The sequence below is a fragment of the Podarcis gaigeae genome, assembly GCF_964106915.1.
Source record: "Podarcis gaigeae genome assembly, chromosome: 2".
Classification (NCBI taxonomy): domain Eukaryota; kingdom Metazoa; phylum Chordata; class Lepidosauria; order Squamata; family Lacertidae; genus Podarcis; species Podarcis gaigeae.
In genome coordinates this window covers 25,914,502-25,939,876 of record NC_139679.1, presented here as the reverse complement: position 1 = coordinate 25,939,876, position 25,375 = coordinate 25,914,502, and the positions used below count along the sequence as shown (strand labels likewise).

The window sequence follows — 25,375 nt, the reverse complement described above, 5'->3', positions numbered from 1 at the left end:
GCCACCCATTAAGAAGACTGCATCCCATATCACATCTATTTAACCCACAAGTCATTCACATGAAAGGAAGGCATCTCATGTAGGAAGCAGTCTATGAAACTCACTTTCTGCCAAAGAAAGGCCTAGCGCTATTATGCAGCCCGTCCCTGCCTAGTCCGCACCAGCTTAGAAACTGCAGACCAGTATAATAAAAACGCTGATTACATTTAAGAATTTAAATCATTTTATTGCTTTACCTGCCATTAGGACAATCTATAACAAAAGGAATATATTAGCACATACAGTAAGTCAGACTTATAGTCAGGTAACGATACAAAAATGGTCCTCTGGTTGACTATAGCACTCTAGGGCAGTAGATTTTTTAATTTTTTTTATTTGCTAAGGTGTCCTAGCAAAAAAGATTACCTCTAAAGCCCTGAATGTTAGCTAAGGCAAACTATACCAACTGTGGATTCAAACATGTTTAAATTGCACACAAAGGTAAAGCTTTAACTGTGATTAATATTTAACTCAGACGTAGCTGGTTCATCTTAAAATCTTGTTGGTAAAACTACAAAAGGGAGTAAACAGCAAGCTAAAAAGACGCAGTAGTGAAACTTGATTAGAAAGCCTTATATAAAAAAATGTGCATTTTTGTGGCGCTCTAACTAGCTTACATAAGATTTAAAATCTTTTTGGTGCTTTAACAAGGATCAAATCAAGCTTCAAAAGTAAGAAAGGTATTGGGGGGAGGAATCCCTGGATAGATTCAAACTGAATGAAGTTTTGGAGGAAAATAGCTTTAATGGACTCCCAAAGAAAGCACAGGTGGAAATTCCCATAGGCATATCCTCATCAAAGTCTTCAGCACGGACAGAAAGAATTCAAAATGTAGATTTTACATTTTTTAGAAATGAGGACATGTCAATACCCCCCTCCCCCTTTTATATATATATACTAAGGCTCCTATTCCCCAGACATTGCTAATCATATTCAATTAAGCATTCTTTCCAGCAGCCAACAAGTCAGAATGGTACATACCAGGTCCAGTTTCTGGAGGGAACGTAAGGAGGGAATGGCAGGGAGCTGGACTGGTAAGAAATAGTTGCACAACTAATGCAAAAAACTTGCTGTCACTCCCAAATAAAACCCTAGACTAGTTTTAGATAATTTACATGTTATAAGGAAACCAAATTGCCTACATTATCCACCTGCAACATTCCATATAGTAGGCAGCACAGGGTGCACACAAAATATTGTAACACAAACCTGGTAAATACTGAAACACATTTCAGACTTGACAACAGGGTCAACTTTCCCAAAAGCTATTCTGTCAGATCGGTATGAGAATCTGGGACAAACCAAAGAGAACAAGACTCGAGACTGAACATCTGCTCAGACTGAATATCTGAGAAAGGTTAGAAGTTACTAAAACTTCTGATTGGACAAAAGAGATTCAGTAACAAGAGTTTACAGGGCACTGATTTTCTGTTTCCAGTCTTCCACATGAGCCAGATTCTTGTCATCTAACAAGGAGTGTGTAGTCCGGTCCTGCACTGAATGCCAACAGAACCATTCAATATCTGGTGCTGAAGTTAACAGGGAAGGCAAAGCTTGAAAGGGTCAGACAGAAGACTGAACGCACAGGATGCACCCTTCAGTTTCCTGGTCTACATACACTGCATGTGGGGTATACTATTTGGCACTAGCTAAGGAGCAGTACAATTATTTTGTCAACACCACCACCAATATATAGGTGTCTAATCCATTGGATGGGTATTGAGAAATTGCACAGGGGGGGAAATAGAAGGGGCAAATATGAATATTCACAACTGAGAACAGGCAAAGGGGAAGGGTAACTGTGGCAAGAATATCAGCAACACTGGCAGCAGGTGCCAGAACAAAAGCTTGTACACAAAAACCTGACAAACGATAACCAAGCCCGTCGTGAACCAACTGAAATGGATACTGATGCATCAAACTATCAAACTTCTTACTGTGGTTTTACTAAGGAGCTGATCTCAGTAAACCAAACCAAAGATAACCATATCCAGAACATTTATGCCAAGAAGTTGAGCTTAGAGGGTAAGTTCCTCTGCTAAGAGAAGTACTTACAGCAGAAAGTGACCACGCCCTGAAATAAATGTAGGAACTCACCAGTTGAGAAATGTGTGCCTCTTAATAATTTTCCACTGTTACATCCTTAACTCTATGGCAATAACCTTGGTACTAGGAAATTTTCCCAGCGAAAGGAATGGCAGTCACTGCCCGAGTTGGACACTGTACATTGCACAGAGAAAAGCAGTAACAGCAAAAAGACTCCATATAATTTTCTATTTATTTTAAATTGTATTGGGAGCACCAAAATAAATGCTCTAAAATTTAAAATGGTGCCATGAAAAGCAACTGATTTCTTTTTTTTTTGTTTTGTTTTCTTTTCCCCTCCCTCAGACAGACAGGAAGCTGCAATAGCCAGTGGCCATGTGGCTCTGCACAAGAGTAATGAAGCAGTCTGCATTTGTGAAGCATGTATTTGAAGAAGAAGGGAGACTTCAGACAGACAGAGACACAAAGCTGTTGTACTGCTGGATGTTCCGCTTGAGAATATCTGAGCATGGACCCAAGACACGCTCAAATCGGGGCCGGTCGAGCTTTACACATTTCAATGGGCCACGAGCAACAACCGTGGCAGCACGAGGACGGTTCATCAACAGGGCTATTTCACCTAAAAAACAAAATATTCATTTCAAAGAGAACAGGGTAAGGGGGGGGGGTGATTTGAAACCGATCAACAGACTTTCCCAAAATAGGGGACTGCTCTAAAATTATCCCAAAATATTGCATAGTGTAAGAGTGTTAAGAATTATAGACAGAGATGTGGAGGGCCAGAAAGATTGTGGGAAAAGTGTGCTTAGAAGGCTTATCCACCCTTACACTTTGTCCTGCTCTTTCCAGGCACAGATCTGCCCTTTAAAGCTCTGTATCTGAGTGTGGTTTTGTTTTTTTGCCCTGGGGCTTTCCCTGCGAAAACCTGCTCTTCAGTGCTCAATTGGAGCAAACATCAATTCGGGGTTTCTGTGGATTGTTGTTTGCTTCGAATGAGTGCTAAAGAGCGGTTCTCGTGGGGAAACTCTGGAATAAAAAAAAGAAGGGGTGCCTGGACACAGAGCTTTAAAGTGTGGAGTGTGCTTGGAAAGAGCAGAGGAAAGGGAAGTGTCAAAGTCATTTGCACAGTGCTTCCCAAGCAATCAGTAGCCAGCTGGTTGTCAAGACACTTGGAAATTACTGCGCATGGGGCTTTTGCCACCCTATGCTTGGAAAAGCTGTTTTCTGCAGGGATTGGCTGTGCAATCGGATTCCAGTTCTAACACTAGGTATCCTTGCAATTATTGTTTAAATAATACTCAGGAATTTATACTTCTAATATTTAAAAAAAGTACAATTCTATATGCTGTTATCCCTCATGTACTACATGATCTTCAAGAAGGAAGTAACATTTCCATAAATGTTACACTTAAACGTATCTCCATAATTTGATGTAAGATTCATGACAAGGTTCAAGGTTCCTATTTCAGGTCTTTGGTAGTCTTTTCTGTTCAGAGTAGTACTATACTTAATCTTACAGCAAGTAATAAAAATAAATCCCCAGCTTATTTAATTAATAATCTGCAATAATGTTTCTATCGTCCCAAACTCAAGTTTTCCATTGCAGAAGTTGAATCTAAAGTTTTAGAAGCGTGTTAAAGTACAACTAAACTACTAAATGGCCCAATTCATATGATCATATTCTGGATCGATGAGACAAGTTTTGCATGAGCTTAATATACTCACGTGCAGCCTCTCTTCATGTAAATAGGGAAACAAACCAGGAAGCAGTCATAAACCACAGCTTCTGGTACATACGAACCAGGAGCTTTAGTTCAACATCGCCAAACAAGCTAGGATGCAGATGCCAACCGTGGTTTAAAAACAGCTTCTGATCCCTAACCCATTGGTCTGGAAGCAATTAACAGTTGTTCCCAGATTGCATGACATGGGAACCTATGGTATTTGCAACTTGTTTCTCTGGTCTCATGAAGGGAGGAACAAAGGATACAACTGTGGGTGTATGAAGTTCATGTATATCCTAGCTTATTAAGCCAGAATCTGATAGTGCAAGTACAGTCTATGTCCAAAAAACAATTAAGCAACTGCAGAAGCCAGCATCCAACTTGAAACATTTCCCTGAAGTTTGCTTTACTTGTTACTAAATTACAAACTATTTTTTCTTCTGTAGCTTCCCATGGGTTAAAATCATATCAAGCCAATTTCAATGTTTTCTTACTTTACAATATGATCTCGTGGCTTATTCTCCATTCCAGGAAGGGTAGTATTATAGGAGTCTATGTGTTTTTGTGAGCCTCATGAGATGGAAAGGAGCAAAGGGGAGGAGAGAAGCCAAGTCTCAGGGGACCAGGAAGGGGGCTGCTTTAAAAATATATACCATTATGTCATTTGCATTGGTCTTATGCCTTAAGTATTTAAACGACATTGTCAACTTAAAACAGCAAGAAAACTCACCAAAATAATCAGATGGTGCAAGCCTGCCCACTTCAACAAATTCTTCATGCTCTGACCTGCGCTGTAACACAGCAGCTGTACCCTTTAAATGAATTAAAGAGTTAATGACCAGATTTGTTTTAGTAATCCTATGCAAAAAGCAACAACTTCATGACTTAAAGCAGAAACATCCCCATTAAATTACTTGTCTTAACCTATCCCATTTAATCCTAATATCCTCAAAAGGGGAGAGTATAAAATACCATTCAGAAGCACATTTCACAATTGAACTAAGCATTCCTACATGTATAATTCTGCCACCACAGGATTTGTTAAAGGGATTTATTGTCATCTATGATCAAATCTGTTATCACGGAAAATAATTTGCAAATACGTTTTATGTCCAGAGAACCAGTATTGATGCAAGCAGTCTGCAAATGACTTTTTAAAAACACAGAACCACCTTTCATCATATCCAGAAGCATTCCCCAAACAGGTGTCCTCCAGATGTTGAACCACAACCCTATCCAGCATAGCCAATGGTCAGATATGCTAAGAGCTGTCACTCAAAACATCTGGAAAGCACCCGGTTGCGGAAGGTTAATATAACCCAAGTAACTGAAATGTATGAGACAAATACAGCTGCTAGTAGCTAATTCCAAAACAACATTGTTATAAATACTCACCTCCAAAATAATGAAGAACTCGTCTCCTGGTTCTCCCTGCACCACAATCTTTTGTCCATCCTCAAATTGTACTGGCTCTAAAGCATCAGCTACTGTGAGACGCTCCCATTTGTCAAGGGATTCTAAATAAAAATAAAACAAGTTAGTTTATTTGGCTGTATCCCAAAGATTTAGAATTAGATCCCGTTCATCTCACATAAGGATACGCTCTTCCAGTTTTCCTACAGCAAACCCTGTACTGTTTTTAACACTGATTGGGAGCCGCCCAGAGTGGCTGGGGAAACTCAGCCAGATGGGCGGGGTATAAATAATAAATTATTATTATTATTATTCTACCACATTTCACCCCACTGCCATAAACAAATTAATCATCCATTCACAATTTGTGATTTAGCAGCTGCAGCTTCAAGCACAGCACCTCAACATTATATGCTCCCTCTGTGATGTTCACAGTAGGGCAAGACTCAAATATTCTATTAGCGATGCTAAGAAATTCTTCACACTCACCCAGTATTGACACTTTACTAAGAAATTCTTCATACATCTTTCTCTTTCTCAATGTGCTACCCTGGAGGAGAGAAACACACACAACACAAATGGATCTGAAAATTACTTTCTGTTTAACATTTCAGAATACCAGGAAAAATGGAACAGGTCATAGAATGTTTACAATGCAATCCTATTCATTTCTACTTATAAGTAAGTCCTCCTCAGTTAAATGAAACTTACTGCCAGATAAGTGCATATAGGAGAGGTTTTCAACCTTTTTGAGTCTACGGCTCCCATGACCAACTACATTCTTTCTGCAGTGCTCAGAAGCCCAGTTTATGTCACTCCCTTTTTGAAAACCATCCCTTGTGGAGTGTTCCCTCAGCCTCCTCTCCTTGAGAGTCCTCTGGGCAGCAGCTGCTGCTGCCCCTGATCTGACCCCTTCCTACCCCAAACAGAAGTGCCTCCTCACACTGCCCCACAGGGGTCTGGGAAACACCCCCTGGACAGCCCTAGAGGCACCATTTGCCTGGGGAGCTTGTAGCCAGGGCTGCTGCAACAAACAGCAATGCAAGCCTTTGGGAGGCAGAGACGCAAGAAGGCATCAGAGGGAGGGAGGGAGGGAAAGAAAGAGGGACAAAGGCCAGTGTTGCCCGTGGCATTCCTGACTATCATTCAAGGCACACCAGGCTGCCACAGCACACTGGTTGAAAACCACTGAATATAGGACAGCAAACTTAAATGGTTCAAGTCTTGTGTACACCATTCTAATATAAGCCCTAAGCTGCCTGTAAGCCCAGTTTTCCACTATAATTAGTTAATGATCATGAACAGCATATCCCCTTAAAATTTACGCTAAGGCTGGGTAGCTGGAGCAACCCAGTCAGATGGGCGGGGTATAAATTATTTTTTATCATCATCATCTTTTTTATAAACTAACTTATCTGAGAGTAAGCCTCTTCTGAAATCACTGAACTTAGTTCAAAGAATGGACCTATAGGCTTGCACTGTAAATAGTCAAATGGTGGACTGTATCCAATACTGTCTATGCACAAAGACAGGCACAGGCAAACTCGGCCCTCAGATGTTCAGACTACAATTCCCATCATCCCTGACCACTGGTCTTGTTAGCTAGGGATGATGGGAATTGCAGTCCCAAAACATCTGGAGGGGCGTGTTTGCATATGCCTGCACAAAGAGAATGAACTTGGGCTCAAGCAATGGGATTTCGCATTCCTTTCATGGTAGCAGCTTCGATGCTGTCCATAAATCCCACTCAGGTCTCTTTTGGCCTTTACAACAGAGTAAGCAGGAATATTCACTCTTACTGAAGTGTCCATTTGCTCAACTTAATAGGCAAGACCTTTTGTCCATTAAAATTTATTTAGTAAAAAAGAAAAGAAAAGCTTGGCTGGGATATAGTAAACTAGAAACCCACAGGTCCCATTATCAGTGTGTGAAGAAAAGATGTGTCTCACCTTCCCATATTTAATACTCAATACAAACTCTCTGGCAGTAGTCTTCAGGAATCTAAGCCTTGGATATAAATATAGTTCTCATGTGCTAATTTTAAATTCCAATACCCTTTCTCTGTCCTGAGTGTGTAAAAACCTCTTAGTAATCCCAGCAGAAGACTGGCTTTGTCTGGAAAAACAGCAGGTGTGTGTGTGTGTGTGTGTGTGTGTTTAAAAAAGAATGCAAATAAGCTCAACTGAAAGCCCAGATTTACTGCTATTGAAAGTCTCAAGCTTCAAAATGCAATTGCATCCAGAAAATTGCATGCATGTAATTGCAAAATGCATAACTACTTTTTGCTTAATTGCAAACACAATTCTACCGAGACATCCTCTCCTCTGCATGAAGATCAAGGCAAAGGAAGGCAATACAACTGTACACTTTGCATGAAAAGCCCCTCCCCCCCCAGCAGAGGATCAGATGAGTGGGTGCACCTAGAATAACAGAATTGTAGAGTTGGGATCAAACCCCCAACCCTGAGATTACTAAAAGTCTCATGCTCTACTGACTGAGATATATTCAGGAGTTCTCCATCGCTGCCGTACAACTTTCCTATATGCTCATGTTGATTTATACAAACTCAAGTCAGAATACCTCAACACCAAAAAAGCCACACTCTCTTTCAAATTCATTTATTTAAAAACATAAAAAATTACTTACCATAAGGATTCTTCTATAGCTGTCTCTATCAATGCCCCACAGTTTCACATTAGTTTTTGCTTTGACAGTTGCTGCTCGGGGTGTTCCATAGATCAGTGCGAGTTCACCAAAGCTGCCCCCTTCTCCAACACTGGTGGCCCATTCATTGTTAACATATACCTAAGGATGCAATACACAAAGTTGAAGGAGGGCAGGAATTTTGCTGGAAATGTATCCCCTGAAACAATATGGTTCAAAAACTATGATACGGAACATTTCAAAACTGGTTAAATGTTCCAATTTGGATAATATTCTAATTCCTTTTCACAGTAATATTCCACAAAATACACGTGCCAAGAGGTTTTCTGTTTTTGTTTTGAGAAAAGCTTATCACTGGGCACCACTTGTTCGGCCCTTGCATAATAATCAAATAATAAGTGATTTCATTCTGGGAAGGAGTATTAGCTGAAATAAGTAATATCACAAATCACAATGTACTGTGTAATCCAAGTTTGGGTTTATTAACAATTTTTATGGTAGATCAACATGCTTTATTATATAAGGATCTTAGTAGTGTCTTGTTAATGCTGTGATTATTTACTTATGGCACCGAATTGGAAAGGGCTTGAACATTTGCATACGATGGAGACAGAATGCATGGACTACTGCCCTATCTGAAAAACTAGCCCAAAGGGTTAATGTATTGATGCAGGGTATTTTGGTACCCATTTGCAAACTACTCAAATGAATACCCTGATGATTGGCATCCACCAACCTTGCACATGGACTTATGGCAAAATTTTATACATTAATCTTCTGTTCCAGGGTGGGGAAAATTTATTGTATTGTTATTACATTGTTGAAAAGTAAATTGTAAATAAGTGATTTATTTAACAGGATGTACAGTGGTGCCCCGCAAGACGAACGCCTCACAAGATGGAAAACCCGCTAGACAAAAGGGTTTTTCGTTTTGGAGGCGCTTCGCAAAACAAATTTCCCCATGGGCTTGCTTCACAAGACGAAAAAGTCTTGCGAGTTCCTTCGGGTTTTTCCCCCCTCCCCCCCTTTTCCTAAGCCGCTAATCAGCTGATCCGCTGACAAGCCGCTTAACAGCTGATCGCTAAAAGCCGCTAAACCGCTAATAGCGCTAATCCCCCCTTTTCCTAAGCCGCTAATCAGCTGATCCGCTGACAAGCCGCTTAACAGCTGATCGCTAAACGCCGCTAAACCGCTAATAGCGCTAATCCGCTAAGCTGTCAATGGGCTTGCTTCGCAAGACGAAAAAACCGCTATACAAAGAGCCTCACGGAACGAATTAATTTCGTCTTGCGAGGCACCACTGTACTACCTAATTGCCAGCTACTTACAGCTTGATTTGATTATCAAGTGGCATAAATTTTATACCCATTTACTTGGGAGTAAGCTTGACTGTAGGGACGCGGGTGGCGCTGTGGTCTAAACCACAGAGCCTAGGGCTTGCCGATCAGGTTGGCGGTTCGAATTCCCGCAACGGGGTGAGCTCTCCCATTGTTCGGTCCCAGCTGCTGCCCACCTAGCAGTTTGAAAGCATGTCAAAGTGCAAGTAAATAGGTACCGCTCTGGCGGGAAGGTAAACGGCGTTTTTGTGCGCTACTCTGGTTCGCCAGAAGCAGCTTAGTCATGCTGGCCAAATGACCCGGAAGCTGTCTGCGGACAAATGCCGACTTCCTCAGTCTATAGAGTGAGATGAGTGCCGCAACCCCAGTCGTCCGCAACTGTACCTAATGGTCAGGGGTATCTTTACCTTTTTATGCTTGACTGAACTCTGAATAAACATGTATAGACTTACAATGTTTTTAATTGCTTCTCCTCCACTTTGAGAATTAGAAAAGCAGGTTAAAAACTGTAAATAAAAAGCAACCTAAAAACAAGGGCTTTTCAGTTTAGTAGTTCTAAGACAGGCATCCCCAATCTGTGGCCCTCCAGATGTTTTGGCCTACAACTCCCATGATCCCTAGCTAACAGGACCAGTGGTCAGAGATGGTGGGAATTGTACTCCAAAACATCTGGAGGTCCAAAGTATGGGGATGCCTGTTCTATTACATTTCAGTGTCTCAGTTTAGCCTGATTACTGGTCATTTTTGTTATTAAATGTTATTGTAATTGACTTATTTTTAAATGGCTGTTGCATTATGATTTATACTGTATGTTTTTTCTGTTTATTTTAACAAAATTGTATACCTGTTTTTAATATAAGCCATCTTGGGAAGACTAAAGACTTGAAAGGCAGAACAGAAATATATGACATATGATGGGCTGCCACTCCTGCTTACCAACCCCTCCTCCTGTTACACCTAACCAAGCTGCTCTCTGAAGTGCCTCCACCTGCTCCTTTAAATGCCCCTCTGGTGGTATTTAATTGGGGAGGCGCTTCAGAAAGCACCTCTCTGCCTCCTTTAAATAGCTTGCCTGGGCTGCCTGCCCCCCTGCTGCTTGCTTGCTGGCCTGCCTGCTGTTCTGTCATGAGTTGCAGTGGCCACCTATAGCTGACCACACAAACGGCAGTAAGAAATAAGCTTCAGACAAGGCTAGAGGAAAGGGAAACTGTGGTAAGGGAAAGATGGGAGGTCCCTGATATTTATTTGTCTGAAATGCGAAAGCACAGACACACACCATGTTCCCATTATTGCCCAGGTGAAGCATTGTATGTGCTTAAAATATTCTGCAGCACTGCAGTAATATAGTTTAGAAAAGACTTACATCCATTTCTCCTTGATCAACCACATAGAAGTTATCCCCTTCATCACCTACAAAAATTGAAATACAAGTTTGAGAAACAATTATAGGTTTAGAAGAGGCAGTTATCAACCTGTTCCATTCTAGAACCATCCAGCACAAAATGACATCCATACAAAAGCTCACATATGCTTTTTTTGCATTTGGAACAGCCATGCTTTCCTTTAGGCTTCATAGTCAAATATATTCATTATATTTATAATTCCCACTTCACTCCTACATGTAATTAAAATGAAGAAAGCTATTTACCCAGCTATCAGTATGACAGGGTAGATAAGACTAGTAACTAGTCTAGGTAAAGTGCTCTTTGATCAAAGCCCTATTGCAAAAGCCACTGCTGGCAGAGGATTTTCAACTGACCACAAAACTCAAATAGAACACTGAAATGGTTACAATGTGGGGAAAACAAGTCTAAGCTCAGTGATGGGGAACCTCCTTGCCTGCTGACCCTCCCTCAGGCTATGCCCCCACCTCACAGGTCTTTCCCTTATTAACCTGGGTTGGGAGATTTTAACATCACCACCCAACACTGTGATGGGGATGAAAACTGGGGCCTTCCTGGCTTCTCACCTGATTTGTTGGGAGGGTGCAGTTTTCATCCCCATCACAGTGTGCAGGGTTGTTCTTGCTTTGTTGGCATCCGTCTGTCTTGAGAGACAATGGAATGTGTGCCTGGGGGGCCAAGTCAAACTGCTCCGTTAGCAGCACTGAAGTGACCATCCTGGGATGCAAGCCTGGGCAGTGTGTATGGAGCTCCTGGGATGCCCAGACGATACCCCCCCCCCACTCCTCTCATGGCCTTGCTGGTGTGGTCCAGCTTGGCTGTCAGCCAGAGTTGCCAAAAGGAGGTGTACAAGACGTCATCCAACTGCCATTCTGGATTTCTAAGGGTTACTTCTTAGCTTTTTCTTCTCCTGAAGATATCCCGCAAGGCAGCAAAGGTCTAGGATCAGTCTTCCTTCTCATAGATGGACTACCTTCCCAGGTTGACAAGCCCCATCTGTCCCTCCATTCCCTCAACAGCATGCGCAGAAACCACCTTCTAGACCATTTAACACACTATTGGTCTCATCCAATCAATTGAAATGGAAATACTTTATTGTCACTTGTACAACTTGTATACAGTGAAATTACACTAGCACCCCCCACTCAGCTCTTAGTATTAATTCCCCTTGTTTACTGACGCACACCCACCAAGCCCAAAAGTCAGTTGCCCTGTTGTTATCTTTTCATTCAGCAGTCTAACAGCCCATGGATAGAAGCTGTTCTTTACCCTGTTGGTGCGACTAATCATGCTTCTATATCTTCTGCCCGAGGGCAGGAGATCAAGAAAGTGCTGGCCAGGGTGTGAATCATCCCTGAGAATTTTCCTCACTCTCCTCAGGCAACGTTCTTCCGCAATGTCATCCAGTGGATTCACAGGACAGCCTATAATATCATATTCACCACCCTCTGTAGGCACTTCCTATCAGTTGATGTCAAACCAGCGTACTACACCGTGACGCAGTATGAAAGGACACTTTCTATTGTGGACCAGTAGAAGATGATCATCAAATGTTGATTGACATCATTCTTTCGCAATACTCTGAGGAGATGGAGTCTCTGTTGGGCTTTCTTAAACACCTGTGTTGTATTGATCTTCCAAGTAAGGTCTTCACTGAGATAAACTCCTAGGAATTTAAAGGAAGAGACTCTCTCCACACAGCCCTCCCCAATGTACAGTGGGGCTGGTTCTCTCTTCCTCTGAAAGTCCAACACCACCTCCTTTGTCTTGCTGATATTAAGTATCAATATATCAATCTGCAGGAGCCTGTATTTGCATACAGAGGAAGACCCTAACTCACTGAGGGTTTTGACCCATTGGTTGCCCTCACCTGGTTTAGTCGGCCAGTAAAAGTCGTTTCCTGGGGTGTGGCTGCTGTTGCATGCTGACGGCTTCTAGGAGCCACAGGTGAGAGTTGAGTGCGGGGTGGGGACCAAAGGTGGACAAACTGCCCCAGAACAAGCATAACATGTCCCCCAGCAGAGGTACTACCCCTCTCCTAACACCCCATAGAGATGTTTAATCCTCCCCACAGTGCATGCTACAGTGGGAATGAAAATGCCCCTTTCTCAGCTGATCTACATGGATCATATGAGATGGGGAGTTGAGAAAGTGAAGAATAGGTGCATGCCTGTGTTAAGAAGTGTGTGACTGTGTGCACATCTGTCCCAGCCCACCACTGGAATGCAACACCAAACAGCTACCACTGGGGCCAGAACATAGGAAGCTGCCTGGTAACGAGTTGGACCATTGGTGCATCTAGTTCAGTACTGTTGGCACTGACTGGCACCAGCTCTCAAGTGTTTCAGGGGACACTTCCAGCTCTAGCGAGAATTGAAAACACATGCCCTACCGTTAAGCCTCGGTCCCTTCTAAAAGGTAAGTGACCAAAAAGTGTTTGCCCACCCACCTCTGAAAAACTAGCTGGAATTCTATACTTGGGATCTTTTTAGTAAACCTTGTGTATGAGATGAATAGAAAGCAATTGTACATCTTCAATGCTTCAAAGGCTAAGTAATTTTTCCACCAACATCACAATCAATCACTTGCCTTGCTGTATCACAGTCTCGCCAGCAATATAGGTGACAGGGAACATGGCATCAAATATATCACTGAAAAAGATTTCAGAATTACTCAACAAAAGATCTTATTGCATGTGTGTGCTAATACAGACAAGCTTAGCATGCAGTTATTAGGGAGGCTGCATCTCTCAAAAGTCTAGACTAGAGTTGCTTGATGTGTTCTGGAGAGGGGACAAAACAGCAGTGCTCACACAAGCTTTAGCTAGTTAGTTAGTATACCACCCTATACCCACTGATCTCAGGGCGGTTCACAGCATAAACATTAGGCTTGGTGAATTAAACTTCAGGTTATTCTTATCTCTTCCTATATTGACAGACACAGGGGCAACATAAATAGGCCGACATCAGCATGAACATTCCCCTCTTCTCCTTGCCCCAAACTAATCCAAATAATTGTATGAATGTAGAGCCCATTATATGGCATTTTGGCAATCTAAGCCACAACAAGGTCTGAAGTGGGGGCCCAAAAACCATTCAGTACAACTTAACTGGCCTGGCTAGGGAACAGGCTAGCAACTTATACTGCATTACTAGCTAGCTGTTTGTTGCCACAGTTCAAAGCAATTTACAATATTTTAAGCAAATACACACACAAACACACTAAAACCAGTTTTTTTAAAAAAATATCCAAAAGACAATCCTATTTTTTTAAAAAAAAAAACCAAATTAAAACAACCCTTCTTTGCAAAAAGGACATAGGAATTTAAAAGCCAAAGGTCTGACCGGAAACAAAAAAAGAATAGCTTTGCCTTGTGTCTAAAGATATGTAGTGATGACACCAGGCAAACCTCCCTGGGGAGAGCATTGCAGAAGCAGGGAGCCAACACTGAAACGGACCTCCCGTGGAGGGGGCACAAAAAGAAGGGCTTCAGATGGCAAGTGGAGGATCTGGTGCAGTTCATATGGGGAGATGTGGTCCTTGAGGTATTGTATTTATAGTTAACATTATGCATGGTTCCAAAACTTGGACCACAGTCAGCCTATTTATTCTTTCTACATGTTGCTCAATTCTGTTTATTTAACTATGCAGGTTAACAGATTTCCTACCTTCTTTCATTGTCATCAAGATGAGCAAAAAGCACATTCTTCTCTATGGCCTTTGCCAAAGCAGCCATAGTCTTGTAATCTTTTGGAATAACCTATGGAATGGAAACACCCAAACAATACCAATTAAAGACCTAAGAGGCAAATGTTCTTTAAGCAAAACCATTACCAACAATATTTGAGATGAGTTCCTTTCTTGGAAGGGAGCTCTGTGCAGGAGTTTTCTCCTATGTGAAGAAGTCATTCAAGTGGTAAGGAAAGCTTCTCAACACTTCTTTAAGAAGCATGTTCATGAAATTATGCCTACATTCTAGATGCCCAGAAAAGGGAAAGTGTCCAGAATGAGATGTATCTTTCCTGGGTAAGTGCTGATTCAATGACCCATCTACAAGTATCTTTTCAGACAAGACACAACTATCAGGAGCCTCAATATGTAGAAAATTATTTGTCCACTGCCTCCGATAAGTCTATAGACCAAATTGCTAGACACACCAGTACCTCAAATTCAGAACTCAAAATAATCTTACTTGAAACTGATGCAGGTTTTAGGAGTCACATAACCTAATGGTGCTCTTACACAATGATTAGGAATCTTGAATAACTACCATCCTAGGATACTTCCCTCTTACTAACATCACACCTCTGAGGAGCTGTAATTGTGCTTACAGGTCCCCCAAGTGTCAGCTCCCTAGTATCAGGCTTCCTGGAAACTACATAGAAGTCACAAGGATCACAAGAATGTCCTAGGAGATCTGGTTGCTCCTCTGGGAAAGTTATAGTCAATATTAATTGAGCAGACATTGCAGAGTCAAGGAGAAATGATTTGTTTCCTCCAGCCAAGATTTTTCTAATAATTATTTCCTCCATATCTGTCAACTCAACTTATGTCAACCCACCCAGCAGAAATCTAGGTTTATGTGAGAGAAATATAAAGGCAAGTTAGGAAGGCATTAGCACAACTTATCTAGGGAAAGGCCTGATACAACCTTATTTGGGATAGGCAAAGAAGGAAATTGTGCATACAAGACATAAAATATGCCTTGCAGGAAGTAAGAACTGGATGCAGCACCTTTCTGACATAAGAGGCAGCATCCTCTTCTGTGTAAACCTCTGCACTGATGGCACCACGCCTTCTGCGGCCCTTTACCACCGGATTCATGGGTGGAGGGGGAGAAATCTCATCTTCACGCGAGTCTGCACGGGAGCTGGCTTTCTGCTGGCACATTATCTGTTTTGTTTCTTCCTGCAGTGAAATAAAACAGTTCTATGTTAATAATCCACAAGGGTAGAAAGTTCACATCCATGCATATGCTCCTGGGAGAACTTGTTTCCTCCCTTGCAGCTATCCTCATTTAAACACTGGCCATCAAGTTGCACTGTGCAATTTCAGATTATAACTTCCATGCTAAAATGTTTGTGCCCTCCATAAACTTGTGAAAGGTAACACAGGGGTAAGGAAAGGGGAGAAAGCCCCACTGTACAAGCAGAAGCCTGAAAGGTGTTTATTAGGAGACCAATGACTTTTGAGCAAATTTCAGAAATGGGAGGGGCTAGACCACCACACAAAGCTGTTTTCCACAGCAACAGATCAGTATCTTTAACTCTTAGCAACTCCACTCAAGCTAAAGGTCTCAAACACCCTTTATCTGTCCTGACTGTGCAGAAAGCAAAGAGAACTCAGTAATCCCAGAAGAATGCAAATAATGTCAATACAGAACTGAATGGCAAATCCTGCCTTAAAGCTTTGCATAGTTCTAAACTTCAAAATACAATGGGAATTCCATGTATACAATTGCAAAAATGCATGGATTTTGCAAGGAACGCAAGTCTCCCTCTTCACTAAGAGATTTTCACCTCTGCTGTGGTGTTGCAGAGAAAAGAGCTGCAATTATACACTTTGCACAACAGAACCCCTTTCTCCCTCACCTGCTCCTCACTGAACAGCTGATGAATGTGAGGGGACCCAGGGAGCTAGATGAAATCTGCATGTGGGCATCTGGCTCACAGACCAGGGATTCCCCATCCCTGTCCTAAAGAGTTATACGCAAGAAGGCAGAAAATATAGGATTTATGCTTTAACATTTCACTAATTTTAATCCTATCTGACTGACCTTGTGTTGGGGAAGAGGAATTTGACGTATTTCAAACATTTGTATTTAACAAAATATATTTTTTAAATTGGCACACTTTTAACAGCTACTTATACCTAGTACAAAAATCTGGATGAAGTTTCTAAATGCTTCTGATGCTTTAGCTGTCATGTATCAAACTAGTGCTGAGTCCAATACATGAAATTGAGGCCAGTTGCTGGATATTTTGAATGTTAAATTATTGCATTCAAAGAAATGCACCAGGCATGCAACATATACAATATATTTTTGGTGATTCAGATGTTGCTCTGGCATATTGCTCTGCAGCATGGTCTGTTATAATGAAGACGTTTATAAAATTTGAGTCTTCAGTGAAACTCAAAAAAGGATCCTATACCTCTACTTTCTCTCATATATATGTATATATATAGAGTGTGTGTTCTTTACCTTGTCAACTTTTGAATTTAATAGTTCATCTTTGTAATACAGCTCAGATACTGTTTACATAGATAATGACATTACAGCTGCTCTTCGAAGATCATACAGTTCCTTTATCACAGCAACAGAATCCACAGAAAGCTTCATTATTTAAATGAATTATTCCAAATGCATAATGTATTTAAAATCAACTGATTCTATTTTCTTGAATTTCCGAAGGATACCAACAGAAACCAACAGGTCTCTAAGTACTCTAATGTTACATAAAATCTGACTTGAATTAAACTGTCTTAATTGAGAGATTCTTGTTTAACAATCCTAATATGTCTGTCTCAGACATGGGTGGGATCTGTTGATAAATGAGCACACTTAATCCAATTATTTACAATTTTCAATAAAATGATGTGAAGGGAAACACATTGAACATTAACACAAAGTCCAACTTATTATTCATCTGATAGCCTGATTACCCACACACTTCCTCTTGGAAAAGATTAATATGAACTCCTCTAAAAGCTACTTTTTAATTCCTGTATTTATCAGCTTAATGTTGCTTAACCAAAAGGGCCCCTTGCTCAGTGCCACATAGGACACTCCTTGCTGGAAAAATGGTTTTTCATGGCACATTTCTAAATTTCCAAGTAGGCATAAACATAGCATTGTACTTGCCAATTTTGCCTGCTCCAATGAACTCCCAAGCCCTTTTCCATAAACCAAATTAAAAAACAGCGAGTTCCTTTACTCATAATGTCCTTGTATTTCGTTCATTAATAAAAGGCATGAACATCCTTAAATTATATTTTAATATTTTAAACTATACACACTTTTTGCCCGCATTTCTACAACACATCATTTTTTCAAGGTAACAAAATAAAATATAAAACCCCACGGGTTTCAAACTGCTGTGGGCAATTGCAGGATCTAAGCTATGTGTTGGTTGATGGAACCGCTGGGCTGAGCTGGCTCTATAAAACACATTTTGTCAAAAACCTGGTTTGTAAACATTGGAGTCTTTTTTTCATATCCCAGAATGCAGACACAAAACAGTTAATAAAACTATATCCAGGAGAAAAATGTGAACTATTTTCAGCAGTCTAAAAACAAAAGACAGTATGGATCCTGCCCCTTTCCTTCCTGCCCATGCCCTCTGCTATCCCAGATCTGTTCTAGATGGTTGGGGGAACTGCCAGAACAGATTTAGTATGGGGAGAGCATTCCAGTGAGCAAGGATAAACCCTTGCACTAGCAGAAGGTTCACTTTAACACTACACTGCATACAAGCCAATTATATTTTTTTCCAGATTAACACAGCAGAACATTGTCTTGTCTTTTTTATTCCTTCATACAGTTTACCTTACAGTTTTAAAGTACTGTGAGCTCCACAGAGCACTGAAGTTACAGTGAAAGTGTGCAATATAAATTATCTTAAATAAAGCTCTTAAGCTTTGTGAGCCGACTTTCAATTAAATCAATAAAAGCTACCACTCACTATTCAAAGGAAACCATATTTAATATACATACTCAATAAAAGATGACCAAAATAGTCTTAAAAGTTACCATGCATGACCCTAACCTTTCTGCTTCTATTATTCAATAGACCTGCACTGGTCAACTAAAACAAAACAAGACTAAAACTGTAGAATTCCATCTAAAAGTGCAGTGGCTTAGATCCAGCTTTCCTTGCTCCTCTTCCCACTGCAGTTCCCTACACCTTCCCTCCCCAAAAAAACCACCCCTAAGTGTCAAGGGACCCTCTAAATGGTGCGGGACTCGGCATGGGGAATTGCAGCAGAACAGTGGAATTGTCAGAATACATGGAAGCTTCTTTTCTGCTGGTGAAACACACTTTTGGATCCAAGCCAATAATGTATAAACTCAGAAAAACCACTTGCCTAGTTTTAGGGATCTGCATAACTTGGCATTTAGATCAAGCCAAAATGCAAGTTGGACAGAACACTTGAATCTCTATGCATTCTTATGAATTAAAAGTACTGGTGCATAATATACAAAAACTGGGGAGTTGAACAAAATGACTCTTCTATACAAAACAAAGTATGTTATTATCCCGACATTGTGCCTTAGGGAAAATGTATGAATTAATTTGTAGCAATTAGCAGTGACTGAAGGAATCACTAAATATTGGTCTTATGATTTGCCTTTAAGTCGTCAGCTGCTATGGGATGAATGCTACTGACCTTCTCTCTTTCCACAGAATGTTGACACAGTGATGGGAGAAGCTGTTAGTGACACAGCAGTCAAAGAACAAGAGGGGAAAATTGTTTGGTAGCTTTGCTGCACAGCCATCTAAATTTACTGGGTAGTCACATAGCTTGTAAAAAGTGCAAGACAATTAGCGGGCTACACAGCTAAGGACTGTTTTGTGATTAGATTAATAAGAGTTTTATACAAAGTGTACTGAAAGCAAAATCAGATCTGGGATTCCAAACCTTCTGCCACTGCAGCTCAAATCAGGAGAGTCCTGTGCCCTGTGTCAGCTCCAGGCTGGCGCAGCATTCAGATCCAGATCAGGTCTGATGGCAGCTGGCAGTAATTAGGAATCTGATTCGGGATCCAGTCCCATCACTTCCCTCAGAACACACAGTTTCACTTCTTTCTGCTGGACTCCACCACTGGGGAGCCTACCAGTGGGCCATCTACCCACCAACAAGTGACACCTATGTTACCCCACTGGCAGCAGCCCAGCTAGCAAAGTGGAGGGACATAATTGCTCCATCAATCTCCACTCCCAGCCATGGTCTAGTGTAAAGGCAGGTTGCACTGCTCTGCCAGTCACTGCAAAAGCAGAGCGAGTTCTGCTCACACAACAGAGCCACCTTTCCCTGCCATCTCTTAAGCCTCCTGAGTAAATCTGGGGTTAGTGAAGGAGAGGAGATGGAGAAGTCCTGTTCACTATGTGACTGGAAGTTCTTCTGCTTGTGCAATTACTTACATGGGATGCTATGGGTTGAATCCAGCTAAAAAGACCACCATATTTAAATGGTCAAGTTCCATAAGAATGCCCAAGAATTTACTTCTTGCAAAATATGTTCTACTCTAAAACCCTTTTTTTCCTTCCTAAAAGCAGAATTACCAGGTGTCTCTGTCTAGTTTCTGGATTTGCTGCTGCTTCCACTTAGTCAAAAGAATTTTTGAGGCCCAATTTGCATAACAGTAGCATTGTTTATCAGAGGGTTGGCCCATTTTATTGATATGAAATTCTACTTTGATTATATGTAAAACCTCTCAAAGATGCACAAGGGCAAAATTTGGCCATGAATGAGTCAAGAGTCCAGTATCTCATAAAGTAACACAATCTAACCTTGTACCCCTCATGAGACCTATTTATTTTTCCATTAATTTTATGAAAACATTGCACAGATGCTTTTCTAGCAATCACATGGCAATAAACTCAAAAACACTGCTGCACTTTCCCCTTGGAACATTTAAACTGTTGATGTACTCTCGGCCAATATTCTAGAGAACTTGCAAATGGTTTTCCTACTCGCACCATTCCTGAAGCTTATTTTTACCTTCTCCAGTCTTTCAAAATATTCCCGGAGGAATGCCATGGGTCTCTCAGGTCGCACTGTACATAGCTGGACGATGCAATCCTTCAGGAGTTGTTGGATATTGTGTTTTTGGACATAGTGTTCACATTCACGGAGACTGCGCTCCTCTTCACTGTTAGTGCTGCCAGTGGCCATTGCTGCTATCTGAAATTAAAACATATTTTAAAAACCCCAAGAGATAGATGCCCTGCTATCACCATATTACATTAATGATATTCAATGATCACAGCTGCCAGGCACTCTTAATTGCAGAGATAGCTAATTAGCAGAAATCAAAACATTATATGCTTCCAAACTGAAATGGTCTCAGTGTATTTGTCTGCATTCTGGATGAACAGAACGTTAACAGAAATAAGCAGAGGTCTATGCTACCTCAGGAGTTATGTCAAGCTAAGTTGCTCCCAATAAAGTAAAAATAAAATACTCCAATTAATGCCAGCTCCCTGGCAAAATCTTACTGGATGCAAGATTTCCACAACTGGCAAACAAACATAACTGTCTGTAATAGCATGTAAAAATAAAGTTTTATGGAAATAAAATACATTATTTCCCAACTGCCCAACACTTACTTGAGATGCAGCTAGCTGCAACCACTACAGGTATGCACAGAATTTACAGGAAGGGGTGCTGATCCCAGTATAGCCTTTCAAAAAGGAAGGAAGAAGAAAGTGAATAACTCCCAAGTGTTACTGTTCTATTAATACATACTTTTCTAGGTGAGATATTTAGATACATGACACAGATGGCAATATACTTGAGATAAGCAGATATAACCCTTCCCAACAGGAAACAGAGGAATGACAACAAAATATAATGTGGTGAAGTGCCCACACTACAAACACATGGCATCCTTGTCATCTGCAACGCTTGTAAAGAATCTAAAGATTACAATACACCTGTTCCATTTCAAAAAAGCATACACATACATATCTGGCATTTACATTAAGCTGCCTTGAAGTTCTACAGTTACTTCTTTTGTTTTGACAACTTGCATAATGAAGGTCAGTAATAAATGCCTTAATTAACTGTCCAAGAGTTAATGCCATGGCTCTGTGACAGCCTGCAAATAAGTCTGTGGAAAAAGCATTCACACCGCTGATAGACAGCATCAGATACCAGTGCTCAAACACAACTGCAAAAGAAGTAGGAGACAAGAAGCTTCTATTTCAAATAAATATTCTTAATTGTCTGAAGCATGTTAAAGTCTTCATCATACAGAGCTTTGAAGAGCATTTGTTTTAATAGAAACAAGGCCAAACTATTTCTGTAGCTAGATACTTTTACCAACTGGCAATTAACAGCTGATAAAGGACTTTTATTTTCTATAGGTATTTGCAAAGTAGATATGTAGTAGCTTCAAGTAGCTTCCAAGTAAAATGTTTGGAATTTTAAGAACACTGCAGTAATTTTCAGGGGCTCCTTCTTTGGCAGAGAAAACTCAGAATGTTTGGAATTCCTCATAACTATTTAACAGTCATCTTTAAACAGTGAATAATGGAAAAGAGCAACCTGAAGATGGTAACCCAGGACATCAAAACACCTTGTCAAAATTCTAAGTGGGGGTAGGGGTCCTCACATTTTATTGAAATATCAGGTGCAATTGATAGCACACATTTTCTAATCACAAAGAAGAGCCTCTCTATCACAAAAGGGCATTTGTAATTTATAGCAGCCTTGAATAACTTACCCTGATCATCTTTCAAGTTATCTCCCTGTGGCTTCCATAAATAAAAGCAACAGGAAAGCCCTAAGATGCTTCCTTCCTGTGAGAAGGGAGCACAGTTCATTGGGAGCTCATTTCCCCAGGATAGGAATACCCAGAAACTCAAGTACTGTACACAGCAATTATGGGCTACTTCAAAGGCAGCACTTGCTTGTTTCGTTCCTTGACTATGGGGAAAATGCCACTCTCCCTATCCTGCAAAAGGTTATTCACTACACTGTAATGACTACAAAGCCAAGAGAATGACATGGGTCCCTTTCTTCCCCTCCCCCATTCTGGAGGGCCCTAAGAAACTGCTTGTAAGATAAGCAGACCCAGCTAAATAAACTCTGGCTTAGGCAGGTTTCAGCAGTAACCTTTCCACTTCTTTAAAACAGATGAAGATCGGGTACCCCCCCACACACCCCAGACCTATTATTCCCCCTTTAATCTTAACCTCCCCCCAGGTCTAAAAGTTCTCCCCCCAAGATCACAAATCTGGTTTCTTTGTAAAACGATCCTCCCTCCAAAAACCTACAGGCCTCTTAAATCGTCTACCAGAAGTAACCCCAGAAAAAGAAAAAAAAAAACACTTTCCTCATGAGCTTCTCCTTAAATAATAATATAAACACAAAGGCGGCTTTATTCTACGCTCCTTCTCTGTGTCTACATGGCGTCATCTTCCACGGTGCACTTTCCTCCTAATCTGAGCCCCTCTACTTGCGTCTGGACCCCTGGACCCTCTTCTGCCCCCCCCCCGGAAATAAACCTTGGAGAGTAAGCGCCCCCTTCCTGAAAAAAAATAAAATCAAGCCACCACGCATGTGCTTTCCCCCCAAGATGTGCCCGTGGGCACCGTCCAAGGCCCCCTTCGGGCAACCCGTCTCTCCCGCCGGGTTAAGGCTCTTCTCGGCAGGGCCGCCCAACTCGGCGGAGGTTTATCCTCCTCCTCCTCCTCCTCTCCCATCCTCCGTCTCACCTGAGGAGAAGGAAGAGGCCTCTGCCGCCGCCGCCTCCCGCAGCGCGCCTCAGGTAAGCGCGCCGCCCCTCGCTCTCCCGCCTCTCCGCCCCCGCGTCACTCCGCCGCAGCAGCTCCCGCTCTCGCCCCACCCGCCAGCGAGCGCCTTAGGCCCACCGGCTCCGACTTACCTCAGGGTCCTCCTCCTCCCTGCCTGGGCCTCTCCTCGCGGGCGGGCCCCCCTCCTCCGCCTCCTCCCGCTGTCCCGAGTGGTAGTGGCGGCCTCCTCCACCTCCCTTCTCCTCCTCCTCCTCTTTCGCCTCAGCGATCGCTCCCACCGGAAACCCAACTCCCTCCACCAATCGCCGCCCGGCGTGACGTCAATGAGCCTCGCTCTCACTCGCCGAGCCGTCACCCGGGCAACCTTAAAGGGGACGACGCTCTTGCTTTCCCGTCGACGCCCTCGCCTCCGAGGGGAGAGAACGCGCGCGCGTGCGTGAGGGAGAAGACAAGGAGGGAGGGGGAGGAGGGAAGAAGAGCAGGCGCGCGCCAATACGGAGCCGTCCCTCTACTTAAAACGTCCGCTGACGTCATGGCGCTCGTTGAGAGGGAGACGTGCCCTCTTCCCTCCTCCTCTCCCCCAACCACCCTCTCTCTCTCTCTCTCTCTCTCTCTCTCTCTCTCTCCCCTATGCGCGAAGTCGGAGGGAGGGAGAGAGTGTAATAGATGAAACGCAGAAAGAGGAGGAGGAAGAAGAAGAGGTAGAGGTGCATAGCCTCCAGTGTTTCCCCGATGAAAATCGGGACATCCTATTCCATAATCATCATCGTCACCATAGAATCTTCTAGAGTTGGATGGGACCACAAGGGTCATCTAGTCCCACCCCCTGCAATGCAGGAATCTCAACTACAGGAGTCTGTACAGGAACTACAGGAAGCGTATGTAACCTGAGGTACCACTATAAAGCATACGTGAAAGAGGGCCATTCAACCTATGCTTAAAAACCTCCAAGGAAGGGAGAGCCCACCGCCTCTCGTGGGAGTCTGTTACTATCAGAAAGTTTTTCCAGATGTTTTGTTCCAGATGTAGGCCGTAGGCCAGGTCGTCCTCTTATATACCTGCTGGGATTTACAAGGCATCTGACCCTCACCTGAATCTCATAGCTCTCCTGACGAGTGCTTTGGTCTACTCACCAGATACCAGGCACTCTACTATTCAAATTAGGCCCCAGTTTTTTTGTAACTATCCCCCTTCTCAATTAAGTAATCAATTTTAATCTAGAATTTAAATTCTCAAAACTTTCTTATTTGTTAATTCGAGCAAGTAAACTACTGCCCTCTCTTCATTACAAACAGTATTTCTACCTGCAATAAACTTGAGCAAACCTGCTCCTCTTCCTTTCATAAATACTTTGTTGCCATTTGCAACTATAGCTGCCTCTGATTAGTTATCATTTAACTCTTGGGGAAAATAATTAGCATCGCATGTCATGTGCATGGAAGTGGCCAAACCAATTAATCAACTAGAAGGATTACTGTTAATAGCACCAGTTTTCCTATAACTTCATATTGCTGGATAGTTTTGATGAACTGCAAAAGCATTTTTAGTTTGCTTTCTGTTGCCACCCTGGAACTTTTCTTTATTAGTGCCACTTTGTTTTATATGATTCCTTGCAAATGAAAGAAAACAAATTTTCTGCTTGTATATGTTGATAATTTAATTTTGGTTACTGAGGACAAACAAGATTGTACAAAAACAATATTGGGCCGCAGTCTCCCCTCTCCCAAAATAGGAAACCCAAGACTTCATGCGAGAGCAAGGCAACTCAGGCCCAGCAACTATGAGACTCAGGCCTAGCCAGTGGGCCCAATTTGAAGCAATGGGGCGCAACTTGGTGTGTGTGTGTGTGTGTGTGTGTGTGTGTGTGTGTGGCCCCAGTTCACAGCCACAGCCTGCAAAATCTTATAAATAAAATCCATCTAGATTGCATCTTCTGGGCTTTTTTAATACAAGTTTCTCAATCTACCAGATTTGCACAAAACAGCAGGTATGTTTATATGTGTGTGAGTGTGTGTGTTTTGCTGCAAGTCCAGAAATTTGAGATCCATGGGTATTTGTGGATAAATCTGTCCCTTGTCAAAATAGTCTCATATTTGTCAGAAATAATAAGTGGAGGGTCAAGTGCATTATTGTCAACTGTTCCATAACCTTTATGCTGACTACCTGAATTGTGTTTGTGAGGCACTAATGGCCATAGACCACCATTTGGGAACCTATTGCTTAAGCTAGTAAGGAATGACAATGTTTAAAATGCACTAATATAAGAT

At 41.9% G+C, this 25,375-nt stretch overlaps 1 protein-coding gene across 2 annotated transcripts; it reads right to left on the bottom strand.

Annotated features, from left to right (window-relative positions):
• Positions 1-205: 205 nt before the first annotated feature.
• PRKAR1A (protein kinase cAMP-dependent type I regulatory subunit alpha) lies at positions 206-23,627 on the bottom strand. Of its 2 annotated transcripts, none has more exons than XM_083727700.1 (12): positions 23,240-23,627; positions 20,958-21,031; positions 20,350-20,532; positions 15,361-15,534; positions 14,295-14,386; positions 13,216-13,277; positions 10,587-10,633; positions 7,869-8,027; positions 5,712-5,772; positions 5,205-5,326; positions 4,540-4,621; positions 206-2,704 (listed from the first exon to the last, which is right to left on the bottom strand). In XM_083727700.1, exons 3-12 carry the CDS (start codon positions 20,521-20,523, stop codon positions 2,532-2,534), a joined length of 1,146 nt encoding a protein of 381 aa, XP_083583826.1. In that variant the 5' UTR covers positions 20,524-20,532; positions 20,958-21,031; positions 23,240-23,627; the 3' UTR covers positions 206-2,531. The 2 variants fall into 2 exon arrangements, with proteins under 2 accessions (XP_083583826.1, XP_083583827.1); XM_083727701.1 differs by lacking the exon at positions 23,240-23,627 and adding an exon at positions 23,070-23,237.
• Positions 23,628-25,375: the final 1,748 nt, after the last annotated feature.

Coding starts and splice junctions, on each gene's coding strand:
- PRKAR1A (XM_083727700.1), bottom strand. CDS start 20,523: ATGGCCACTGGCAGCACTAACAGTGAAGAGGAGCGCAGTCTCCGTGAA. Junction 10,634..13,215: donor CGAGACTGTGATACAGCAAG/GCAAGTGATTGA, acceptor CAATTTTTGTAG/GTGATGAAGGGGATAACTTC. Junction 5,327..5,711: donor TAGTAAAGTGTCAATACTGG/GTGAGTGTGAAG, acceptor ATTTTTATTTAG/AATCCCTTGACAAATGGGAG.